The sequence below is a fragment of the Oncorhynchus mykiss genome, chromosome 5, assembly GCF_057628025.1.
Source record: "Oncorhynchus mykiss isolate SJ-2025 chromosome 5, ASM5762802v1, whole genome shotgun sequence".
Lineage (NCBI taxonomy): Eukaryota > Metazoa > Chordata > Actinopteri > Salmoniformes > Salmonidae > Oncorhynchus > Oncorhynchus mykiss.
Window position 1 is genome coordinate 56,121,346 of NC_143026.1, and position 21,587 is coordinate 56,142,932.

Sequence of the window (21,587 nt, forward strand, 5' to 3'; positions counted from 1 at the left end):
CACTGTCAAACTCGATGGATCGTTCCCAATGAGCCTGGCTGTGTGACGCTGTGGAGCAAAGCAGCAGGTATTTGTTAGTTAGCCACTGTTTGAATTAGGCCCAGTCTCAAGCAGCTATGCATACACTCGTTCAGGAGCGCCAAGCGCTCACAACTGTTTTGACTAAGCCATCTCAGAGAGGGCCCGGGCGTGGAGACTCCTAGCATTTGTAAAATATTAGCGGCCTAGGCCCGGTGTAGTGAGTCCCAGGTCAGGGAGAGTGCAGCAGGCAGGCATGCAGACAAGGGAAAGCGGCGGGGGTGAGTAACTTCCAGACCCTATCTTTTCTTCCCATCTGTGGCAGGCCAGTTAGGCAGTTACACAGGCCGTCTGCCCTGTGTATACATGAGGCACAGGTCTGTAATGTAATTAAGGGCATGTAGTCACAGTGGGGGATGACCTTTACAGGAGGCTAGGTCTTCAGGTCTGGTCGCCTAGTTTGACAGTCAAATGTCAATGTCATGCCATAGAGGGCATGGTGGATTGTGGGTGTTGTACTGTAGTCATGATTGACTTTTGTTTACAGGAGTAGTCTTCTGTTTGGTCTTCAGAATGCAAGCCATTTACGTCGGTAACATTGCATGTTTCGGTCAGACTGAATGTTTCTGTCAGATTTGACTAGCCCCAGTTCGGGTATGTATGAGCTGTTCAACTAGGGGAATGGCCCACATGCTCTTAACCTAATCATTAGCCAATAGCCAAAAAACTAAATGAAAACCAACTGTGCGGGAATAATACAATAATTTGTCAAGGGAAAAGGGTGCAGATAAATTCTGCAAAGCATTTTCCAATTGGCCGCCGCTGCCGTGCTCGGAGCCAACTGCTCAGCACCTGGCTTGTCAGAGGCTCAGCGCTGCCTAACTTAATTTCAATTGAAAACGCGACCCTATTAGATCACTGTCGATACAAGCTCAAAGAGGCTGATATGGCTTTTGATCAGTATTAGTCAACATATGCTGCATGCTGAGTTTTTAAGGGCAAAAGTTAAATAAACAGATTGAAAAAAAGAACAACAACAAAAAAACTACCCAGCTCCCCTTCCCCAATCCTATGACTCAGCCTCGAGCCCATACTGGGGCCAAGGCCAGACGTTTCTCCCAAATAGTCTTGTCAAAAACTCCAAGTGATATACAAGGATTGTTTCCTGTTGCGTGTACCTTAAAATGGGAGCTGTGTGAGCCTACGTGTCCATTCTATGTCGATCCTGAGAATGCCAGCAAATCAGTTATATGGCATAGTTTCTCTCGATGGGCCGTGGCTCTGTCGTAAATGCTGAGCACAGCGCAGAGCTGGGGGAAAGGCCATAAACGTCAGGCCAGCTAGGACACTCTAATGACCTGGTTCTTACTAGAGTGAGATTGTTTTGCTTCTCCATGTTGGCTGCAGCCCCAATGAGCCCCCCCCCCCCCCCCCCCCCCCCCGCCCCCTCTGTTTCAAAGCTCGGCTCAGTCAGATATGTTTTTCTTCTTCTTCCCAATCAGAAGCACATATAGTGTTGTGTACACACTGGTGCACATACACGTATCCACACGCAGTTTCGCACGCACGCACATACCACTCCAGTCACATTCGGTGTTCATGTATCTGTCTGTCTCCGGTTCCCCCCACTGTGCACCCGACTTCAGCTCTGCTCCGTACTTGTTAAACCCAGCTCGCTCCTGTAAATGCCAACAGTATAACCCCCTAAGAGATCCTAAGTGTCTAACATGATGTTTGCATTAAGTAGCTTTTTATATAAACGGACTGCTGAGCCTTGGGGGGGGAAAGGTTTAACATGTAAGTGAAGAGGTGGTGGTGCAAACTCTGGGTGACGCAACTTCCCCCAATGCACATTTACAAGGAGACTGACTAGGAGACTAATCATGGATTTCAATGGGGTTTATCATAGGAGGTTAATCTTTGATATTAAGAAGTTGATTCAATTATATAGCAGCTTTAATCTTACTAAACACTTTCCATTGGCCGGGGCAGGTCGGCTTGTGTCAGACAGAAATTGACGACATAGAAAAGCAACATCGGGCAAGCCCTAGAGCTCTTACTAAGACAGAGTAAATAGAATGAGTCAAACAGATGAGTGATGCGATGATGCCTCTCCTATTCCAGTGGAAACTTCTGGAACGAGACAGCAGCTCATCTGTGAGATGTGGTATCCAGCTCCAGAGGGCGAGATCAGGCAAACATCTCTGGGAGAGCAGTCAGCAACATCAGTGTAAAAGCTAAAAAAAAAGACCTAAGTCATGATCTCAAATGAGTTTGGTCAGAAGTCCACAGAACACTAAGATTGAAATAACATCTGACAAACTTCAGAAACATAATCTTCTTATTTAAAGTGGATAGAATTATTTGAGTTTTTTAGTTTTATTGTCACATTCCCTGGATAGGTGCAGTGACATGTTTTGTTTTACAGGGTCAGCCATAGTAGTGCGGCGCCCCTGGAGAAAATTAGGGTTACATGCCTTGCTCAAGGACACATCGACAGTTTTCAACTCGTCAGCACGAACCAGCGACCTTTTGGTTCCTGGCCCAACGCGCTAACCGCTAGGCTACCTGCCGCTCTATATCACTAGGTTAGTTATTCTGGGAGCTGGATGTTGGCAAAATGCAGACAAAAAAATAAGACAGAAAATAAGTTAGAAGTATACATAGGGATATATGAAGAGAGTCTCTAAGAGTCCGTCCCAAATGGCACCCTATTCCCTATTTAGTGCACTACCCACAGGGCTCTGGTCAAACGTAGAGTACAATAGAGGGTGCCATTTGGGACGAAGCCAGTCTCTTCCTCTAGGTCCTAGACAGGTAGGAGAGCGAAGACAATCTACAGCATTAAGGCGGGAGAAAAGGCAGAAGAAGCCCATCGTGGGAAATTGCATGTCCTTATCAAATTGTGGCATCTCTCCCCTACAATATTAACCATCCCAACAGCGGCCTCTCATTTCAAATCTAATTGAAGTCTGTGTAAATAACCTAAAGCGTACCGGGTAATCACAGCACTGGCACGGAGCCTACAAACTTTATTAACATCCCAGACCATGTCTCAAATGGCAACCCATTCCCTACGTAGTGCACCATATAGGGAACAGGGTACAATTTGGGATGCAACCCATGTGTTGGGCTGGGCTCTCAGTCGGTTCCTAGTCCCAGTTCAACCATGCAGGTGGGTTAACCTGGACAGGGAACCACCGTCACCCCACGTCCCAGTACTACTCCACTTCCTCCCGGCATATGGTCTACTAGTATGTCTGGGATATGATTAGTGTATTACAGTGAGGACTAAATGAGAGGCACTGACACCTGTATACCTCAAAGTTACTGGCTGTTATTACCTGTGTGTGTGTGTGTGTGTGTGTGTGTGTGTGTGTGTGTGTGTGTGTGTGTGTGTGTGTGTGTGTGTGTGTGTGTGTGTGTGTGTGTGTGTAAGAGAGAGAAGATATTTGTGCATCTGCCTGAATTAATACCATTTTCAATATTCCATCTTTAAGTATGTTATGTGTCTGAGGTCTTGCCATTGGACTCTCAACGAGTAAAACTGGTCGAAGTCAAAAAAACAGTATCCACATTGCGAGACTGCAAGCAATGCGAGATTGTTTTATTTATTTCACGAATTCAAATGCAATCTTCACTGTAAGAAGCGAAAAGAAACTGGGCAGCACGTTAATTCAAACATGCTCTCTTGGAGCAGAATGTTGTTTTAGTTTTCCTCGGAGACCTGTAACCCGTTTTGATTGAATAGGGCCTGTTGTCTTTACACAGCCTCATCGGTTGGATTGGCGCTTTGGCACGGACCACGTTGTAGCCTTGGTGTGGTGTCAAACAAGTTGTCAAAGTGAACCCTGTTCTTAAATTGGAGAGAACAACAAAGTAATCCAAAACCTTTGCCCCAAACACATGTTGACAGGCGGACAAAACAGAGACGAATGCCTCATAACTGCACAATACCGTAAAGCAGGCAAGCAATGTACAGAATTAAAACGTAGGCCATTTTGTCTTACTCTATGACGCAATCACTCGGTACGTTTCAAATGTTCCTAAATATTAGGAGATGATATAGACACATCTGTATCTTGAAAAACGCTTAACACACAGCACTCTTGTGAACGTACAAGTCAAATGTAGCGAGGGACAGTAATACAATTTGTCTTTCTTCGGTTTATGATGGACGACAGCCCACATCGTTCACGAGCATTGCGAAAGAAGCAAAGTGTTTTTTCTCTAAACAAACTTAATTCAGTGCTTGCTCATGTGCGGTTATTAGTCCAGGCAGGGGAAAGCTTGGGAGTGTCATTTAATATTGCAGCAAGGCTGGATTGGATTACCCAGGACTAGAGAATAACTAATTCTTCCAGAACGCTGGGCTTTTATTAACGAGCAGTAATAAAATATATAAACTGCACTATTAGACTTTATAATGTCTTTCATAGTCCTCTGGGGCCGAGCCAGCCAATCGCGTCGTCCGCTCAGTGGGCACTGCCCCATGGCAGCTTCCTGGCACAGACGCACAGTGAACAACAGAGAGGATAAAACTGAGCCTTTTGGCTGATTTCTCCCCTTCGCTAATGAAGGCATAAAACAGCTCTGCAAGCATCATGTTTGCCCGTTCTGTTTTTGACCACTCAGATGAAGCCAATGGCTGATTGGCTTGGTGATTAGTCGGTGACATGCCCAGCCTTGTAAAAGCTAGGGCCGTTGGTTTCAGACACTATCCACAAGAGACTGTGCACTGTTATTGTACTGTACATTGGAAGGGAGAGCGAGTTGCTGCTGCAATAAGGTTTGGCCTCAAAAGCTACATTTGCTTGTCGTAAAACTTGCTCATACCAGTAACTACAGGTAAATACCAGCTTAGATATAAGGCATATTCTGGAGCACAAGAGGAGCACTTAGCCACATCTTCAATAGGAGAGAACTAAGCTGACCCACCAACTCAGCGAGGTACTTTTTTTTGTTTATCAGCCTGGCCCCGGGGAGGAGGAGGTCAAGGGTCAAGTGAAACAAGGCCCTGATGACCGCATCTCCGTCGGCCTTTGGACCCATCCATCTTCCTTGGGCGTCTGCTAGCACAGCCTATCGAACTGCCGTCCAGAGCCGAGCTGATTTTTTTTCTTCTCTCTCCCCTCTTTGATGAAGCAAGGCAGAGGTGAGCCAAGAACAGCAAGTGCCACAGCCGAGATGTAAATCAAAAAACCACCCGTGCGCTAAAGTCATACACGGAAAGGTCTGGGAGACGCAGTCGCTGTCGTCTGAAAATGCATGAGTAATACAGGCTCTACGGACATGTGGTTAGCTAAAGGCATATAATGCCTCCCCTGGCACAGAGGGAGAAAGAGAGAGGAGATGGAGAGAGAGAATCATCTCAGCTAAGAGTCAGTGAAAGAGTTCAGGCAAAACAATCAGATCCATTTCACACGGAGGAATTTAATCCGCCATATCAAGACAAAAAAAAATAAAAAGGAGGAACGTGTGGATGAAACTTTATGAGTGATTCTCAAGGCAAAGTTCATGCTAAAAATACATGTTATGATGACATATCTGAACCAGTGCTGTTTTTTCCTTCGATTAAACCAAGGTCCAACGCGCAATTCCTCTGGTATTCCGAAGAGATTTCGACACTCATTCAAAGCAGATCAGATTTTTGCAGAATGACTGCTGGGGCTACATTGGCAGAGTGCTCTGGCTCTGGAAAGTCAGGATGCCTTTGGTTAGTGTGACATGCCAGTCATACCACACTAATGTAATCACTTTGAGGAGAGGATTCACCAAGAGACAATACATACTGTACTAGTTTACTCACAGAACAGCGAAACAAGTGGAAAAACCTTCTTGGTGAGAGAACTGCTGCCATTTGAGAAGGAAACGGTGCAGTAAAAACTGTTTCACACTACATCTTCAGCACAAAACTGTATTACCCCCCCCCCCCCGCCCCCCAAGTCATATCTGATGGTGTGAGTTGGTGCATGTGTGTTTGTCCGTGTGTGTGCGCACGGTGTGTGCATGTGTGTGCTCGCTCACATACGTGTGTTTGTGCGCCGATGGTTGTGTCACAGTTGCTTTTTCTGAGGACACTCAAAAGGAAATGCTCTGTCACTACATAACCTCACACCAATAAACATCGCAGGGTCTTTAAAACAACCTCAGCAAAGCTGATGCAACACCAGTTATCTAGTTCCATCTCCAATCAAGCTCTTATTTCCACAAAACGCAATGAGTATTCCTGGGACACCTTTGTGTTACTGAAGAGATTCAACCCACTCTACTGCCAAAATCAGGGTGTTCTTCCTCTCTCTCTCTGTCTTCTCTCTCTCACTCTCTGTCTATATCTCTGTGTGTCTCTCTCTCTATATCTCTTCCCTCGCTCTCTCTCTGTCTTCTCTCTCTATATCTATTCCTCTCTCTCTCTGTCTTCTCTCTCACTCTCTGTCTGTGTCTCTCTCGTACGCTCTCTCTCTATTTTCTCTTCCCTCGCTCTCTCTATATCTCTTCCCTCTCTCTCTCTGTGTGTCTCTCTCTCTATACCTCTTCCCTCTCTCTCTCTGTCTCTCCCGTACGCTCTCTCTCTATTTTCTCTTCCCTCGTTCTCTCTATATCTCTTCCCTCTCTCTCTCTCTCTGTGTGTCTCTCTCTCTATATCTCTTCCCTCTTTCTCTCTGTCTCTCTCGTACGCTCTCTCTCTATTTTCTCTTCCCTCGCTCTCTCTATATCTCTTCCCTCTCTCTCTCTCTGTGTGTCTCTCTCTCTATATCTCTTCTCTCTCTCTCTCTCTCTCTCTCTGTGCCTCTCTCTATTATATCTTCCCTCTCTCTATTATCTCTTCCCTCTCTCTCTCTTATCTCTTCCCTCTCTATTATCTCTTCCCTCTCTCTATTATCTCTTCCCCCTCTGTCTCTGTGTCTCTCTCTCTATTATCTCTTCCATCTCTCTCTCTATCTCTTCCCTCTCTCTCTCTGTGTGTGTGTGTGTCTCTCTAGTATATCTTCCCTCTCTCTCTCTCTGTGTGTGTGTCTCTCTCTCTCTTATCTCTTCCCCCTCTCTTTCTCTCTCTCTCTCTATTATCTCTTCCCCCTCTCTCTCTGTCTTTCTCTCTCTGTCTCTGTCTCTCTCTCTCTCTCTGATGACTAAGGAAGTGCTTTCATCCCATCAGTGAACATTCCCTACTCTCCTTTTCTCAGGTCTGACTTCAGGTTTTTACTGGAATACCGCAACAGAGCCATCATCAACCCTGGCTTTATGAATCAATGGAACATACTGCAAACATTACACACCTCCGTCCCAACGTCCAAGGAAGCACCATCCCATTTACCCATGCCTCATGGCTGAGGTCATGTGACTCACACACTGTGAGAGACGTGGGCTGACGTTGGGACTCCTGGCAAAAGGAGTCAGTGGTGTTTGTGTGTGGGTGGGGGATAAGTGTGTGTGTGCACAACAACACTTGGGTGGCGTTCCAACTGGTACCTATTCCCTTTACAGTGCACTTCTTTTGACCAAAGCACCTATTGCAAACATTTTGAAAAAGTGCACTATATAGGGAATAGGGTGCCATTTGAGAAACAACCTTGGTGTTTGTATGCAAGCATCTTACATTGGAGTCCAGCACAGAGAACAGAAGATGGAAACAAGATGGTAAAGAACAGCAGCACTGGTCTATGACACAGTAGCAACTAAAAGCATGGGGAATAATGTTTGACTGTTTCCCATAAACACTCAGATTATCACTCCTCAATCAGAGGGCCACAAACGTCTGCTAAGGAAAACACAGGTAACTAAGTCAGTTATGGGGAATTCAACATGGGTGCCAATGCCACTTCATGAAGAGTTGTGGTGTGTGTGTGTGTGTGTAATGTTATAGCTGCCTCACACTCCAAAGTCGATTACTCATCTTTTCACGAGCTGAATCAACAGACAGACCGGTGCATTTATCTGAGAAAGCGTAGGATTCCAGCACTCTGCTCTAATTAAAACATTTTCCTCAAATAAGCTCATAACCTGCGTCCCAAACGGCACCCTATTCCCTATATAGTGCACTATTTTTGACCAGGACCCAAGAGGCTCTAGTCCGAATTAGGAACTAGTGTTAGGCGAATGGGAAAAATCTAGAGTTTTTTTAGATGAGTTCCACGTCTTACAAAACCGATCTGTTGCGGGACGAGCATTGCGTATGAGTGACGCCATCTGACTTGAGACAATGCCGTATGTCATGTAAAAAATTCTTCCCAGCGTAAAATGGTTCCGGATCGTTCTGGTTGTGTTGTGATTGTGACTTCATGTTGTAAAATTTCTCACTGCAGATGTTTCTTTCACATCCTTCCTCGAACCTCGACACCGTATACCTTCGGCATGGAAATTCCCTATTCACTTCCATACATTTTTTTTGCCCGGTACCTGGTTACCTTCAGACCAGTCCGTGACACTTTTGGGGGACAGAGGAAAACGAAGAACACCGTGCTTGTGAGAGTCTCACCTATTATATTGTAGCCAAAACCACTCAGATGCTACAGACATCAATTGTGGGGGTCGCAGAGCAAAAAGGAAGCCTTTCGGATGTTAAAGACGTTTTTGTGAGAAGACCGATTTTCGGGCTGTCTCCTGGTCTGACAAACACTGCTATAGTTCTGCCACCTTCCACCGCAGAAGGCTGATATCAGTGGATGTGGTGGCTTGAGACGCAGCCCCATGCAGAAAACAAGACATCTCTAGCTTTAAAAAAAAAAAAATTTTGACAGGGATTTTTTAAATTATTGTGCCAATTAGATTACCGCTCGGACCCGAACTGTCACATTATGGGGATTTAGTCAGAGACACTGAGATATGATTGGTGTGTTGAATTTCTGATGTGTTCCATATGGAATTATCCATATGGGCTCTCGAGGGGAGACCCAGAGTGAGAGTCAGTGAGATAGAGCCAGAGCTGAACGGGTTTGAATCAGTAGTGACTCCTTCCTCCACACTAGCAGAATGGACCGGCCCAGCAGCCAGAGATAATAACAAATATGGCTTAGACTAAAGGCCTTATTTCATCAGAACCGCTAAGTGGGATTGGGGATATTCAAAGAAAAGTGTGTTGTTATGCCATAAGAAATGTTTGAAGTGAAATGAGATGGATATATTATCTTCTTTTTGTGCAGCACAATCTTCATTCTAATCCCCAAACTTCAGTTACCGTTTTTTTTCCAATAACTAGGTCCCTTAAAGTCCAACCCTAGTTGTTGTAGACTTTTGGAAAATGAATTGCAATCAAATAGTGATGATGATGTTAAATGTTCAAATTGAAACAGATATTATAGTCGCAGGGAGAAAAAAGATTTGCATTGAGATCTGTATACTTTGTTGGTCTATGGAATCCTGATGTACTGTCTACAGAACCTTCTATAGGAATTTCAGGGAAGCAGGCCAGGTATTGCTTCAGTTACGGTAGTGTACTCAGTCAGTGGCAATACCCTTAAGAAAGGAAACAGCAGTTAATTTGCAGTGTAGCCTACCTTGGGGCTACTGCACTATACATATCAGTGCCCACCAGCAAATACAATATTATCTAGCATAGACAAATGGCCTCCTCGCGATCATGTTTTTTAAGCTTGTATTTTTTTATTTAATTTGATACCTTATTAAAGTTTCTCCTGGCTTGGCCAATGTTGCCGGAGATTCTATGGCTTTGTCCCAAATCTCAGCCTACTCCCTAAATAGTGCACTACTACTGAAAATCACTCCGCTCTCAGTAGCTATTACGCACTGGCTACTATGGCAAATTATGCTCGATTAACTGAGCAAATGTACTCCAGCTAGCAGCCTTGTGCTAACTGGTTTGAATGGCCATACGTTAGCTAGTTTTCCAGCTTGTTGATGAAGTTGTAAAGTTATGGGACTGTTCTCAGAATTCCGCATGTATCTGACTCTGACAGCTGGTACTGTTCCTCACTACTTTGTAACATTTGGCCAACACGATAACGTCGCAGAGAAGAGTCAGCTGTGCTGTAGAACTCAGCGCACTAATCACGGCAGAACAGATATCATGAAAACTAATTTGTGCATTAGCTAGAACTTCACTACAAGTTAGCTAGCTAGCTAGAGGGAGTATTCAGGATTAAGTGTATGAACTGACGTTGTTAGCATCCCTGCCTTTCAATTCATATTGATTGATTTGAGATTGGTTCAGCCAGCAAGCAGAAATATTGATTCTACCACTACAAATAATCTTACCTAGATGTATAATTATGTAATGAAGACTTGTCAATATTAGCTACAGGTTTATTGTTTTTGGTAAGATGAACTGACTTTTTGAGGACGACCGGGTTCAGTGGACAATGTCACCTCGGTAACATCTTTCAATGTTAGGACAGCATATTGTAGCCAAACTTCTTTTTAGCTATCCCATGAGTTTGCGAGTTCAGACATTTCAGTGCAGATCAAATCAAATCAAAATGTACTAGTTACATCTGCCGAATACACCACGTGTACTGTAGACCTTACAGTGAAATGCTTACTTACAAGCCCTTAACCAACAATGCAGTTAAGAAAAATAAGTGTTAAGAAAGTATTTACTAAAATAAACTGAAGTAAAAAATAAATTAATTAAAAAGAAGAAAATAGCAAAATCACAAATAATTAAAGAGCAACAATAAAATAACAGTAAAGAGGCAATATACAGAGGGTACCGGTACAGAGTCAATGTGTGGAGGCACAGGTTAGTTTAGGTAATTGTGGCAATACGTACATGCAGGTAGAGGTAAAGTGACTATGCATATATAATAAACAGAGAGTAGCAGCAGCGTAAAAATCAGGGTAGCCATTTGATTAGCTTTTCAGGAGTCTTATTGCTTTGGGGTAGAAGCTGTTAAGAAGCCTTTTGGGCCTAGACTTGGTGTTCCGGTACCGGTTGCCATGCAGTAGCAGAGAGAACATTCTATGACTAGGGTGGCTGGAGTCTTTGGCAATTTTTAGGGTCTTCTCTGACACCGCCGGGTATAGAGATCCTGGTTGGCAGGTGGCTTGGCCCCAGTAATGTACTGGGCGGTACGCACTACCCTCTGTAGTGCCTTGCGGTCGGAGGCCGAGCAATTGCCATACCAGACGGTGATGCAAACAGTCAGGATGCTCTCGATGGTGCAGTTGTATAACTTTTTGAGGATCTGAGGACCCATGCCAAAAAAAGGGCTCTGACCTCCTCCCTATAGGATATCTCATTGTTGTCGGTGATCAGGCCTACCACTGTTGTGTCGTCGGCAAACTTAATGATGGTGTTGAGTCGTGCTTGGCCATGCAGTCATGGATAAACAGGGAGTACAGGAGGGTACGGAGTACACACCCCTGTGGGGCTCCCATGTTGAGGATCAGCGTGGCAGATGTGTTGTTACCTACCCTTACCACCTGGGGGCAGCCCATCAGGAAGTCCAGAATCCAGTTGCAGAGGGAGGTGTTTAGTCCCAGGGTCCTTAACTTAGTGATGAGCTTTGAGGGCTCTACGGTGTTAAACGCTGAGCTGTAGTCAATGAATAGCATTCTCACGTAGGTGTTCCTTTTGTCCAGGTGGGGAGTGCAATGGAGATTGCGTCATGTGTGGATCTGTTGGGACAGTATGCAAAATTGGAGTGGGTCTAGGGTTTCTGGGATAATGGTGTTGATGTGAGCCATGACCAGCCTTTCAAAGCACTTCATGGCTACAGACGTGGCTGTGCTTCACTTTGTAGTTCGTAATAGTTTACAAGCCCTGCCACATCTGACGAGCGTCAGAGCCGGTGTAGTCGGATTCAATGTTAGACCTGTATTGACGCTTTGCCTGTTTGATGGTTCATCGGAGGGCATTACGGGATGTCTTATAAGCGTCCGGGTTAGAGTCCCGCTCCTTGAAAGCGGCAGATCTACCCTTTAGCTCAGTGCAGATGTAGCCTGTATTCCATGGTTTCTGGTTGGGGTATGTACGTACGGTCATTGTTTTGACGACATCATCGATGCACTTATTGATGAAGTCAGTGACTGATGTGGTGTACTCCTCAATGCCATCGGAAGAATCCCGGAACATATTCCAGTCTGTGCTAGCAAAACAGTCCTGTAGCTTAGCATCTGCGTCATCTGACCACTACTGTATTGGGCGAGTCACTGGTACTTCCTGTTTTAGTTTTTTCTTGTAAGCAGGAATCAGGATAGTATTACTGTCAGATTTGTGAAATGAACAGCGAGGGAGAGCTTTGTACACGTCTCTGTGTGTGGAGTAAAGGTGGTCTAGAGTTTGTTTTCCTCTGGTTGCACATGTAGTAACATGCTGGTAGAAATTAGGTAAAATGGATGTAAGTTTCCCTGCATTAAAGTCCCCGGCCACTAGGGGTGCCACCTCTGGATGAGCATTTTCTAGTTTGTTTATGGCCTTATACAGCTTGTTGAGTGCGGTCTTAATGCCAGCATCGGCTTGTGGAGGTAAATAGACAGCTACGAAAAACTATAGATGAAAACACTCTTGGTAAATAGTGTGGTTTACAGCTTATACTCTACCTCAGGCGAGCAAAACCTCAACACTTCCTTAATATTAGATTTTTTGCACCAGCTGTTATTGTCAAATAGACACAGACTACCACCCCTTGTCGTACCGGAGGCAGCTGTTCTATCTTGCTGATGGACTGAAAACCCAGCCAGCTGTATGCTATACATGTCATCATTCAGCCACGACTCGGTGAAACATAAGATATTACAGTTTTTAATGTCCGGTTGGTAGGAGAGTCTTGATCGGAACTCATCCACTTTATTATCCAATGATTGCACGTTGGCTAATAGGACGGATGGTAGAGGCAGATTTCCCCCTCGCCGTCAGGATCCTTACAAGGCACCCCAACCTATGTCCCCTATACCTCTCTCTCTTCTTCATGCAAATGACGGGGATTTGGGCCTTGTCCGGTGTCTGAAGTAAATCCTTCGCATCCGACTCTTTCTTATATCTCTCAAACATAGGACAGACACTTCAAAACATACTTACATTTGATTATCTGTTTTTACATGTATGAATCTGTTATTCAACGTGTTTCTATGGGCTAATAACATTAAGTCCAAATTCAATGTTTCATCAAATCATTTGTATATATTTTTGGGGGGATACCTACAGGGGTCCTAAACTTCTAAATCAAATAGCTAAATGATCCATGGTATGATCATCATAAAACAATTAAGGCTTCGACACGAGATTAAGGCATGGACATTTCTGATGGTTTCGCGTGGTTCGCATTGTTGTCTCTACAACTCTTCTGATGCAGCCCTTTGTCTGGAAAGAAATTGGCCATATTCTTCTATCATGACATGTAACGTTTCATTTCTTGTATAAAAGACATACAATATTACTAAAGGCAGGGCAGAAAAGTTCACTTTCTCTGAATAAATGTTTGATAAATGTATGCTCTTTACTCTAAAACCATTGTCTCCCCTCCGCACAGAGAGAGGTTCATCATCTGTTGAGTCCAGGCTATCTATGGCATAAATCTAAAATAATGGTTCAACATTCCTATAGTCTCATCCAGAGACAGGCGAATGAAATAAGATTAGGCTGAAATGAAGCACGATACTAAAGCCTGATGAGCTCTATAGATCATTTACATGTACTGTCTATAGATTCAGTACTGTAAAACACACCACAACGTGAGCATAGGGATTAGGGCTGAGGCACTACCCTAAGAAAGAGGCTGAACTCTGCTAAGACTAAAAAAAATATGTGAAACTATTCCACAAAACTTTACCCCAAACAAAGAACTCAATCGTTATTGCTTAGGAACATATTTTTGTCTGCTATAAAAATACCTTTGGACAGCTGAAGCAAGCAAAAAAAATGTATATGTGGGCATGTTTACCTTTCATAAATATTTCTAAATGCACAACACTGAATAATCATCTAAATGTCTTTCAAGAAAATGAAAAAAGGACTATAAATGTATCTCCTGAATATTCATCCACACAGACCATAACTTCATCCACAACATATCTTGCATTCCCACATTCCCACATTCCCACATTCAACAACAAATCCAGTACAAAAGCATCGTAAAGACAATGTCATGATTCATGTTGGTCTGGGACGATGGTGAGGGCACAACGGTGCTCAGCTCAGAGGAGTCAGTCCACATAAATGCTGAGACACATTCAGAGAGACATATGGTTTGTGTTTGGCCAGGAAAAACAATAATCAAATCCTTTGAGCCTCTTTTTGTTAAAGGATGACTGCTAATATAAAAGTGGTTTTTGTATCATCATAATTTAGGATGAGGGAGTAATTAAATCTGCCCTCTCTCTGCTGCACAACAACATAATTTCATATCTTCTCAACAGGATGTAAAGTAGCCTAGGATTTCACACATGAAGTAGACCAGGCTTTCCCCCCACATAATCCGGGTAGGTATACAATGGTGTCTGTCTATATACAATTATGGGCACCCTTGATAAAGATGAGCAAAAAGTCATACAAATACTAAGCCATATTGTATGAAATGTTTTGTGACAATTATAATATATTATACGAATACAATTGCTCAGATAAAGATTTTGTTAGACCATTCCTCCATACAGAATATTTCCAGATCCTTGATATCCTTCGTCTGCGCTTATGGACGGCCCTCTTCAAATCAAACCACAGTTTTTCAATGGGGTTCAAGTCCGGAGACTGAGATTACCATTGCAAACTGCTGATTTTGTGGTCAATTAACCTTTTTTGGGGGGGGATTTTGATGTGTGCTTGGGGTTATTGTCTTACTGGAAGATCCACTTGCGGCCAATGTTTGGCCTCTTGGCAGAGGCTACCAGGTCTTTGGCTAGGACGTCCTGGTACTGGGTAAAGTTCATGATGCCATTGACCTTGACAAGGGCCCCATGACCAGTGGAAGCAAAATAGCCCCATAACATCCAAGATCCACCACCATATTAAAATAGTATACTGTATGCATTGGTTGAAGCTCAATGTTAAATTCCAATCTCCCTACTGTCATATCTAAGCCAATATGACACCAATGTCGATGAAAATTAGCAAATCAACTTGATTGGAGGTACACAACACACTCCCAGCCTCTCGTCATGAGCCATCTGGCCGTTACCCAGAACCACATACCGAATTGGGTCATTGGCATTAAGGAAAAAAATAATAATTCTTGCCCTGACCTAGCTGAATATCTAGGCATCAGTAAGGACGAGACTACAGCATCCATAAAGTGACCATTAGACTTGCCACCTTTCGGACTGAATATGTTTGTAGGGGTAACTGTTTTGATTTCTGCCCATTAAGAACCAATGATGTGTTACCTTTTTGTAGAACTTCTGACAATGCTAACATCTTTTCAGTTCTAAAATCAGGCCAAAGCCCTTGGGTTGCACAGAAACAGCGCTAGTAGCTCGCTAACACCAGTTGGATGAGTGGCAAGCTACAAGCAAAGGAAGCTAGCTATACTGTACTATGGAAGGTGTTTCACGTGGTTGAAGTTATCTGTATAAACTGTTGGCCTTGAAACTTGCTTTGTAATCAGAACACAACCACATAAGCACAAACAAGATAGCGAATGTCCTTAGCCACTATTGCCAGTTAGCTAACCAACTAACATTAGCCAGTAACATTAGCTAGTTAGCTAAAAGCCAACAAGACTGTAAAATTAGCTGTATGGACAGATTGCGATTCACCGGGACAACTCAATGTTGAAAATATCTCCCAGATTCTTCAGCGAGCTAGCTAGCTAAGTAAAGTTCATAGTCAACACCAAACTTTGGGAAACTGCCACACTGCTAATGTATAATACGGGCATTGCTCATCTCACGTTAACATTAGCTAACGTTACTCCAAACACTAGGCAACCTGGCTTGAATCCTAAGCAACCTGCATACACATTGTTTGAAGTACAATAGATCAACATTGCTACTGTAGTGCTGGAAAACCTTGGTAGAGCATGGGTGGGGTAGGCATTGCAGTGCTTGTGTATTTCCTTTCTTTTTTGGCTTCTGACTAATGGCTACTTCTCACTTAAAACAACATTATTCATGTTTTATTTTACAGTAGGTATGGGATTCTTTTCTGCTTATGCATCCTTATTTCAACAGCAAAGAGTTATATTTTCATGTCATCCAACAAATGTAAAAAACTGGAGTTTGCTAAACGGCACTGGCACTTGGATTGAAACTGGTGCTATAGTCTGATGATATGAAAATAGAGCTCTTTAGCCACGTACACCAGTGGTGAGTTTGGTGTTGAAATAAGGGTGCATAAGTAGAAAATATATATTTTTTAAATTCAGCATTCAATATAAGATATAGCTCAGTATTTGTATTACTTATTTTATACAGTCTTTTTTCCCTCGTCTTTATCAAAGGCGCCAATCATTTTGGACCTGACTGTATCTATCTGACCGTTGTTTCAAGACAAGGGTATGAAAGGGTCTGAAGACTAGTCACTGCACTCAAGGCCTGTGCATGATTCACAGTCAAAAATAATTTATGATTGAAAAAAAATGAGAATATCAAACAAAACAACTGAATTTTTCAGTTCAACAAATTCTAGACTTCTGAATGATGAAAAGGATAAAAAATATAATTTTATCTTCAAAGCATGACAGAAAGAAAATACAAAATAATACTGTATGTTTGACATAGATTTGAAGCAGACGGTATGCGTGTGTAACTAACGGCAGGGTATCAAACCCAGACCGTCTGCACAACTCACCATCAACATGTTAGCCCACTGAGCTAACGTTTTAGGGGTTAGACATAGGCGCTAACACAAGTATTTAAGTCCCAGACAAGATACTTGCCACATAATACCGCTACATCATGAAGCACTACCTGCATTCATCCCAGTACCAAATATCCAATAATTATTTAAACAATTTAATGTTCGTTAATAAACCTGAGGTTACAAATTAGATTATAGAAAAGCCTTGAGGAATGTTTATTAATCTCAATGATGCTTAAAATTCAAACTATTTTAGGTAATTCACCAAACAAATTACATATAATCTTAAAATATCTACTATTACATTTACGCTTCAAATTAATATCTTAAAATAAACATGTGCTAATGGGCTACATAAATAATGTTCTATTAAATGTGTCTATTGAAGTTAGTTCGTACCTATCCAATGACAGTATGTTATCTATAACAGCTCAATGAAATGGTATCCACTCATATACTCCAGAGATGTCCGCATCTGTCCACCTCAATCTGTCCTCATACAGAACTTGTTAAATTAAGCACTGTTCCCTAAAGTGAGTGCAGTCACATCTGTTGATGATCCATAGAGGAGAAGTCAAAGTGCTCCATTCTCGGGCTGTCCCTTCACATGTATCACTTCAATCCCTTCACAGGGCTGCGCTGTGTGGCTGAGATGACTTTGATTGTGGTGCTCTTCATGAAATTGGCAAGACTATACATCAGTGACCTCTGCACTTAATTAATGAGGTTGTTATCAACAGTAGAATCCACAACTGCAAACACAGATCTGTCAACTAAATATACAGTGGATCAAAGAGGAAGAGCATTGCACTTATAAAGACTCCATATGTGGCCAACCAGAAACTCTGGCACAATTTCAGAGTAACCAGATGGATGGGCTGGAAGGAATGACAATAAGGGCTGGAAGGAATGACAATAATAAGATATTATTTGATACACTTATAACAAATAGAATCCCTGTTAGCATAAAAAGTGAAAATTAGAAGCTACAAATGTTAGTCATTGTGTTAATATTTCCCCAATATTAGCATGATACAATTTAGATTTAGACCGCACGTTTCACCATCCCAAAAAAACTGTTGCTAAACAACAAAATACATTATGCGATACAGATGAGCGCGTTGAATCAAAGGTTAGGCCTTTACCTTGTTCGGGGGAGAGAGAGAAGCAGGCGCGGGGAGATTTGGCTGTCAGAAGGCCTTTCTCTTGAGATCCATAGCGCTCTTCTGGCGCGGCATGCCGCTTTGGACTCGGACATTGCATATGACTCTGGGCTCCAAAACCGTCGTTCCCGATGCGTCTGGCGCAGATGTCCGATTTACTGCTGTACATGGAGAGAGTCAGTCCCGTGAAGTCTGAAAACGATGGGGTTTGGCAGTGACTGACCATCCCGAAGAGTGCTGAGGATTTCTGCATCGGAATTTCGTTGTTCCCAGTGTGTATTTTCTGTGTTCACATTTACCTGTGTTCGGGACAGAAAATCACATTTCCTCTTTAAAAGATTTGAAGACACATCAAACCATCTCCTAAACGTTTGGCATTGTTTTCCGAATTGTAAAATAACATGGAATCTTTGGGGATGATACATGCAAGAATATACACTGACGAGAAGTGAATGATCTTCATTCTCTTGACGACACCTACCTTATCCGACTAATGAACCGTCAAAAGGGGGAGAATATGTATAGCCTATGGTCGGACTCGGTGTACATCAACATCGTCGGCCAAATGCGAAGAAAAGCACGTCTTAACCAACAGCATCCTTTCTGCTTCCATAAACTTTTAACACTTTTCTGAAGTATCAATTCTCAGCATCCAAAACATGCGTCTTCCCTTTGACTGACATCTGATGCATCCACTGAGTCGGCAGTATTCGAGTCATTGCGTCTCTGCGCCAATGAAGGCACTGTCAGTTGGCCAATGGGAGGATATGAAGATATTGATCGAGGAGAGTCGTTTTACGGGGAGAGAAAACTGATGTGCTATTGACGAAACAGCAGATCATGGACAGGTGCCAAGTAAATTATGAGCAAATATCACTACAACCCATATGGCTTTAGGTTATTTACAGGCACTTGTAGGGTACTGCAAACTTCAGTTAGAAATCGATTAGGATTAAGGGAACATTTATTTTATATGATTTGACAAATAAGGGAACATGTTGGAGGGGGATTTCATTGAAATGTATGGTAGCTCTGGTTCACATTGTGATTTGTTTAATTATTTTTTATTAAGAAACTATAAAAAGGAAATAGAACAAGTGTCGATGATTTCATAATTCTTCATTAAAAGACAGACGCACGCACACACGGGCAATATAATAAGTAATCTAATTTATGTGACAACATCGATGTTGTTAGCTCAATGTGTGACTTTTAGTTGTTCGTTTTATTTTCAAAGGAAGCACATTATTGAACTATTCAATGTATTTTATTTGAGCTTGTAAGCCTAACCTGACAGTTGTTATAAATGTATTTTTTATTTCCGTCAAATTGTTTGTGTAGGTCAGGGAATTGGAAAGCCTATATGCTTATTTTTCAGAAATTACAGCGTATATCGTATGTTGTTAAGGCATGCACCTATGCATCTGTCTCGTATTAGGTCCGTTTAAAAGTAAGAATTATCATGTGTTGTAAAAATAGACTACAATTGTAAGGCCTATGTGAACTAAGCCTGTTCGAGAAAATTATAGGCCTAAAGACGTCCATCCATATTAACATGAATCACCTAAACAAATGATGCATTTGATTAGTAAAAATAAATACATTTAACAATATAGGCCTATGCCTATGAATTGGATAAGCATGATAGCACATGCTGTGAGGTTGAGGGTCTAGGATTGAAATTTTAAAGATAATAATAATAATAATGTGAAATATATTATTACATTTTTATTATATATTGTATATTTCTCTTAAATAAAATATAGGATGTGAATACCCATAGCCATTCGAGCATATTCGTAATTTAGATAATTATTTAGAAATAGTCTTAGGCCTTGTGGTTTACAACACGTCAACGATATTAGATATAGGGTCATTCCATTTGATTTCAATCACATTTTGACCGTACCCCTTTTGATTTCAATAAAACTTTCTATATATATTTGCCCATGGTAGAAGTGGTCAGAAAGTAGGTGCTCAAAGTTGACTCATTTTGCATACTCCACCCTACCATGAGATATAATATTAATCAAATACATTTTTCAATCAATCAAATGTATTTATAAAGCACTTTTTACATCAGCAGATGTCACAAAGTGCTATACAAAAAAAACAGCCTAAAACCCCAAACAGCAAGCAATGCAGATATAGAAGCACGGGTGCAGATGTAATATGTGTGTGTCTTCATCTCTGGATAAGATAAACATTTGAGTTTGATATAATTTAAAAGCTTACAAACAGGGTTGTCAAACTAATTTATAAAAATGTATCTAAAAATGTCTGAACTCTGTTTTTATTATTCATTTTAGCATATGTTGTAGCTTAGACCCTATGTTACATCATCTGAGATGTTTGTGTTGTGCCCGCCATTGGTTGAGACACAGCATGCTCTTGAATACGGGGTGGGTGAACCATGCGTGCCATGTTTTGGCTGATAAATGTACTAAAATGGAATAAAATACAATTTTCAACTTTCAAATGGTAGCACAAAGATGGTTGGAGGTCCACACATCAGCGAATGTGGACTTGAATGGGAATATCAGTTGTTTTAAATTATACTGTCGATCTTCAATGGGAAACCTATTGAAATCATAGAAATATAGATCATAGAATAGAACGTCCTATTTATGTGGACATTCAGGTGGGTTGACCGGTGGCCGTCTTTGTGGTAGTAATTTAAAGTTTCATTTCTCGCATTCCTGATGGCAATTTCCCTTGTCACAACAGTGTTCACTGTAATGCCATGACCATAGGTTGGAGGTAAAATAACTTGTAACACAAATATGTTGTACATCTCCTTAAGTGTTGCTCTAACTTTTATTATGTGGGTAAGACCAAACGTGAAGTTAAGACAAGGATTTGTTTGCATGATGCCTCCATTCGTAACCACAATGAAAAATCACCTGTTGCCAGCATTTCAATTGCCATAATCACAAACTATGTGCCCTACGTTAATTTGGGCGTTGATTAGTGAAGGGTATAGGAGATAGGGATAAATTACTTCTCCGAAGAGAGACACATTGGATAGATCGCTTGGGCAACCTTGCCCCAGCAGGTCTCAAAAAATAATGTTTCCTTTCTTGTTTTTTTGTAGAAGGCTATAAATATGTAGGCTGAGTATACATATGCTCCTAACATTTAGGCTGATATCATAATGTATATTTATTGTGTGTTTGTGAAAACACTGAGTATACAAAATATTAAGAACACCTGCTCTTTCCATGACATAGAGTGACCAGGTGAATCCAGGTTAAAGCTATGATCCCTTATTGATGTCACTTGTTGATCCGCTTCAATCAGTGCAGTTGAAGGGGAGGAGACAGGTTAAAATAAGGATTTTTAAGCCTTGAGACATTGACTGTTTATGTGTGCCATTCAGAGGGTGAATGAGCAAGACAAAATATGTAAGTGTCTTTGAACAGGGTATGGTAGTAGGTGCCAGGCGCACCGGTTTGTGTCAAGAACTGCAATGCTGCTGGGTTTTTCACGCTCAACAGTTTTCCGTGTGTATCAAGAATGGTCGACCACCAAAAGGTCATCCAGTCAACTTGACACAACTGCGGGAAGCATTGGAGTCAACGTGAGCCACCATCCCTGTGGAACGCTGCTGACCGACTCCTTGTAGAGTCAATATTAGAAAGGTGTTCCTAATGTTTGGTATAGTCAGTGTATTTTCATGTTTTTTTTCCCAAAGCTCCCTCTGCTGGGATCTTTTG

At 42.1% G+C, this 21,587-nt stretch overlaps 1 protein-coding gene across 3 annotated transcripts in view; it reads right to left on the reverse strand.

Moving 5' to 3' along the window:
* LOC110524050 (uncharacterized) overlaps positions 1-18,692 on the reverse strand; it is a 122,085-nt gene extending 103,393 nt beyond the window's left edge. For all 3 annotated transcript variants that reach the window (XM_021603349.3, XM_090235207.1, XM_021603348.3), the window contains exons 1-2: positions 18,353-18,692; positions 17,854-18,170 (exon numbers count right to left, since the gene is read on the reverse strand). In XM_021603349.3, the coding sequence (XP_021459024.2) occupies positions 17,854-18,124 (271 nt within the window). In that variant the 5' untranslated portion in view covers positions 18,125-18,170; positions 18,353-18,692. The remainder of the gene's footprint in view (positions 1-17,853; positions 18,171-18,352) is intronic.
* Between the last annotated feature and the right edge of the window lie 2,895 nt (positions 18,693-21,587).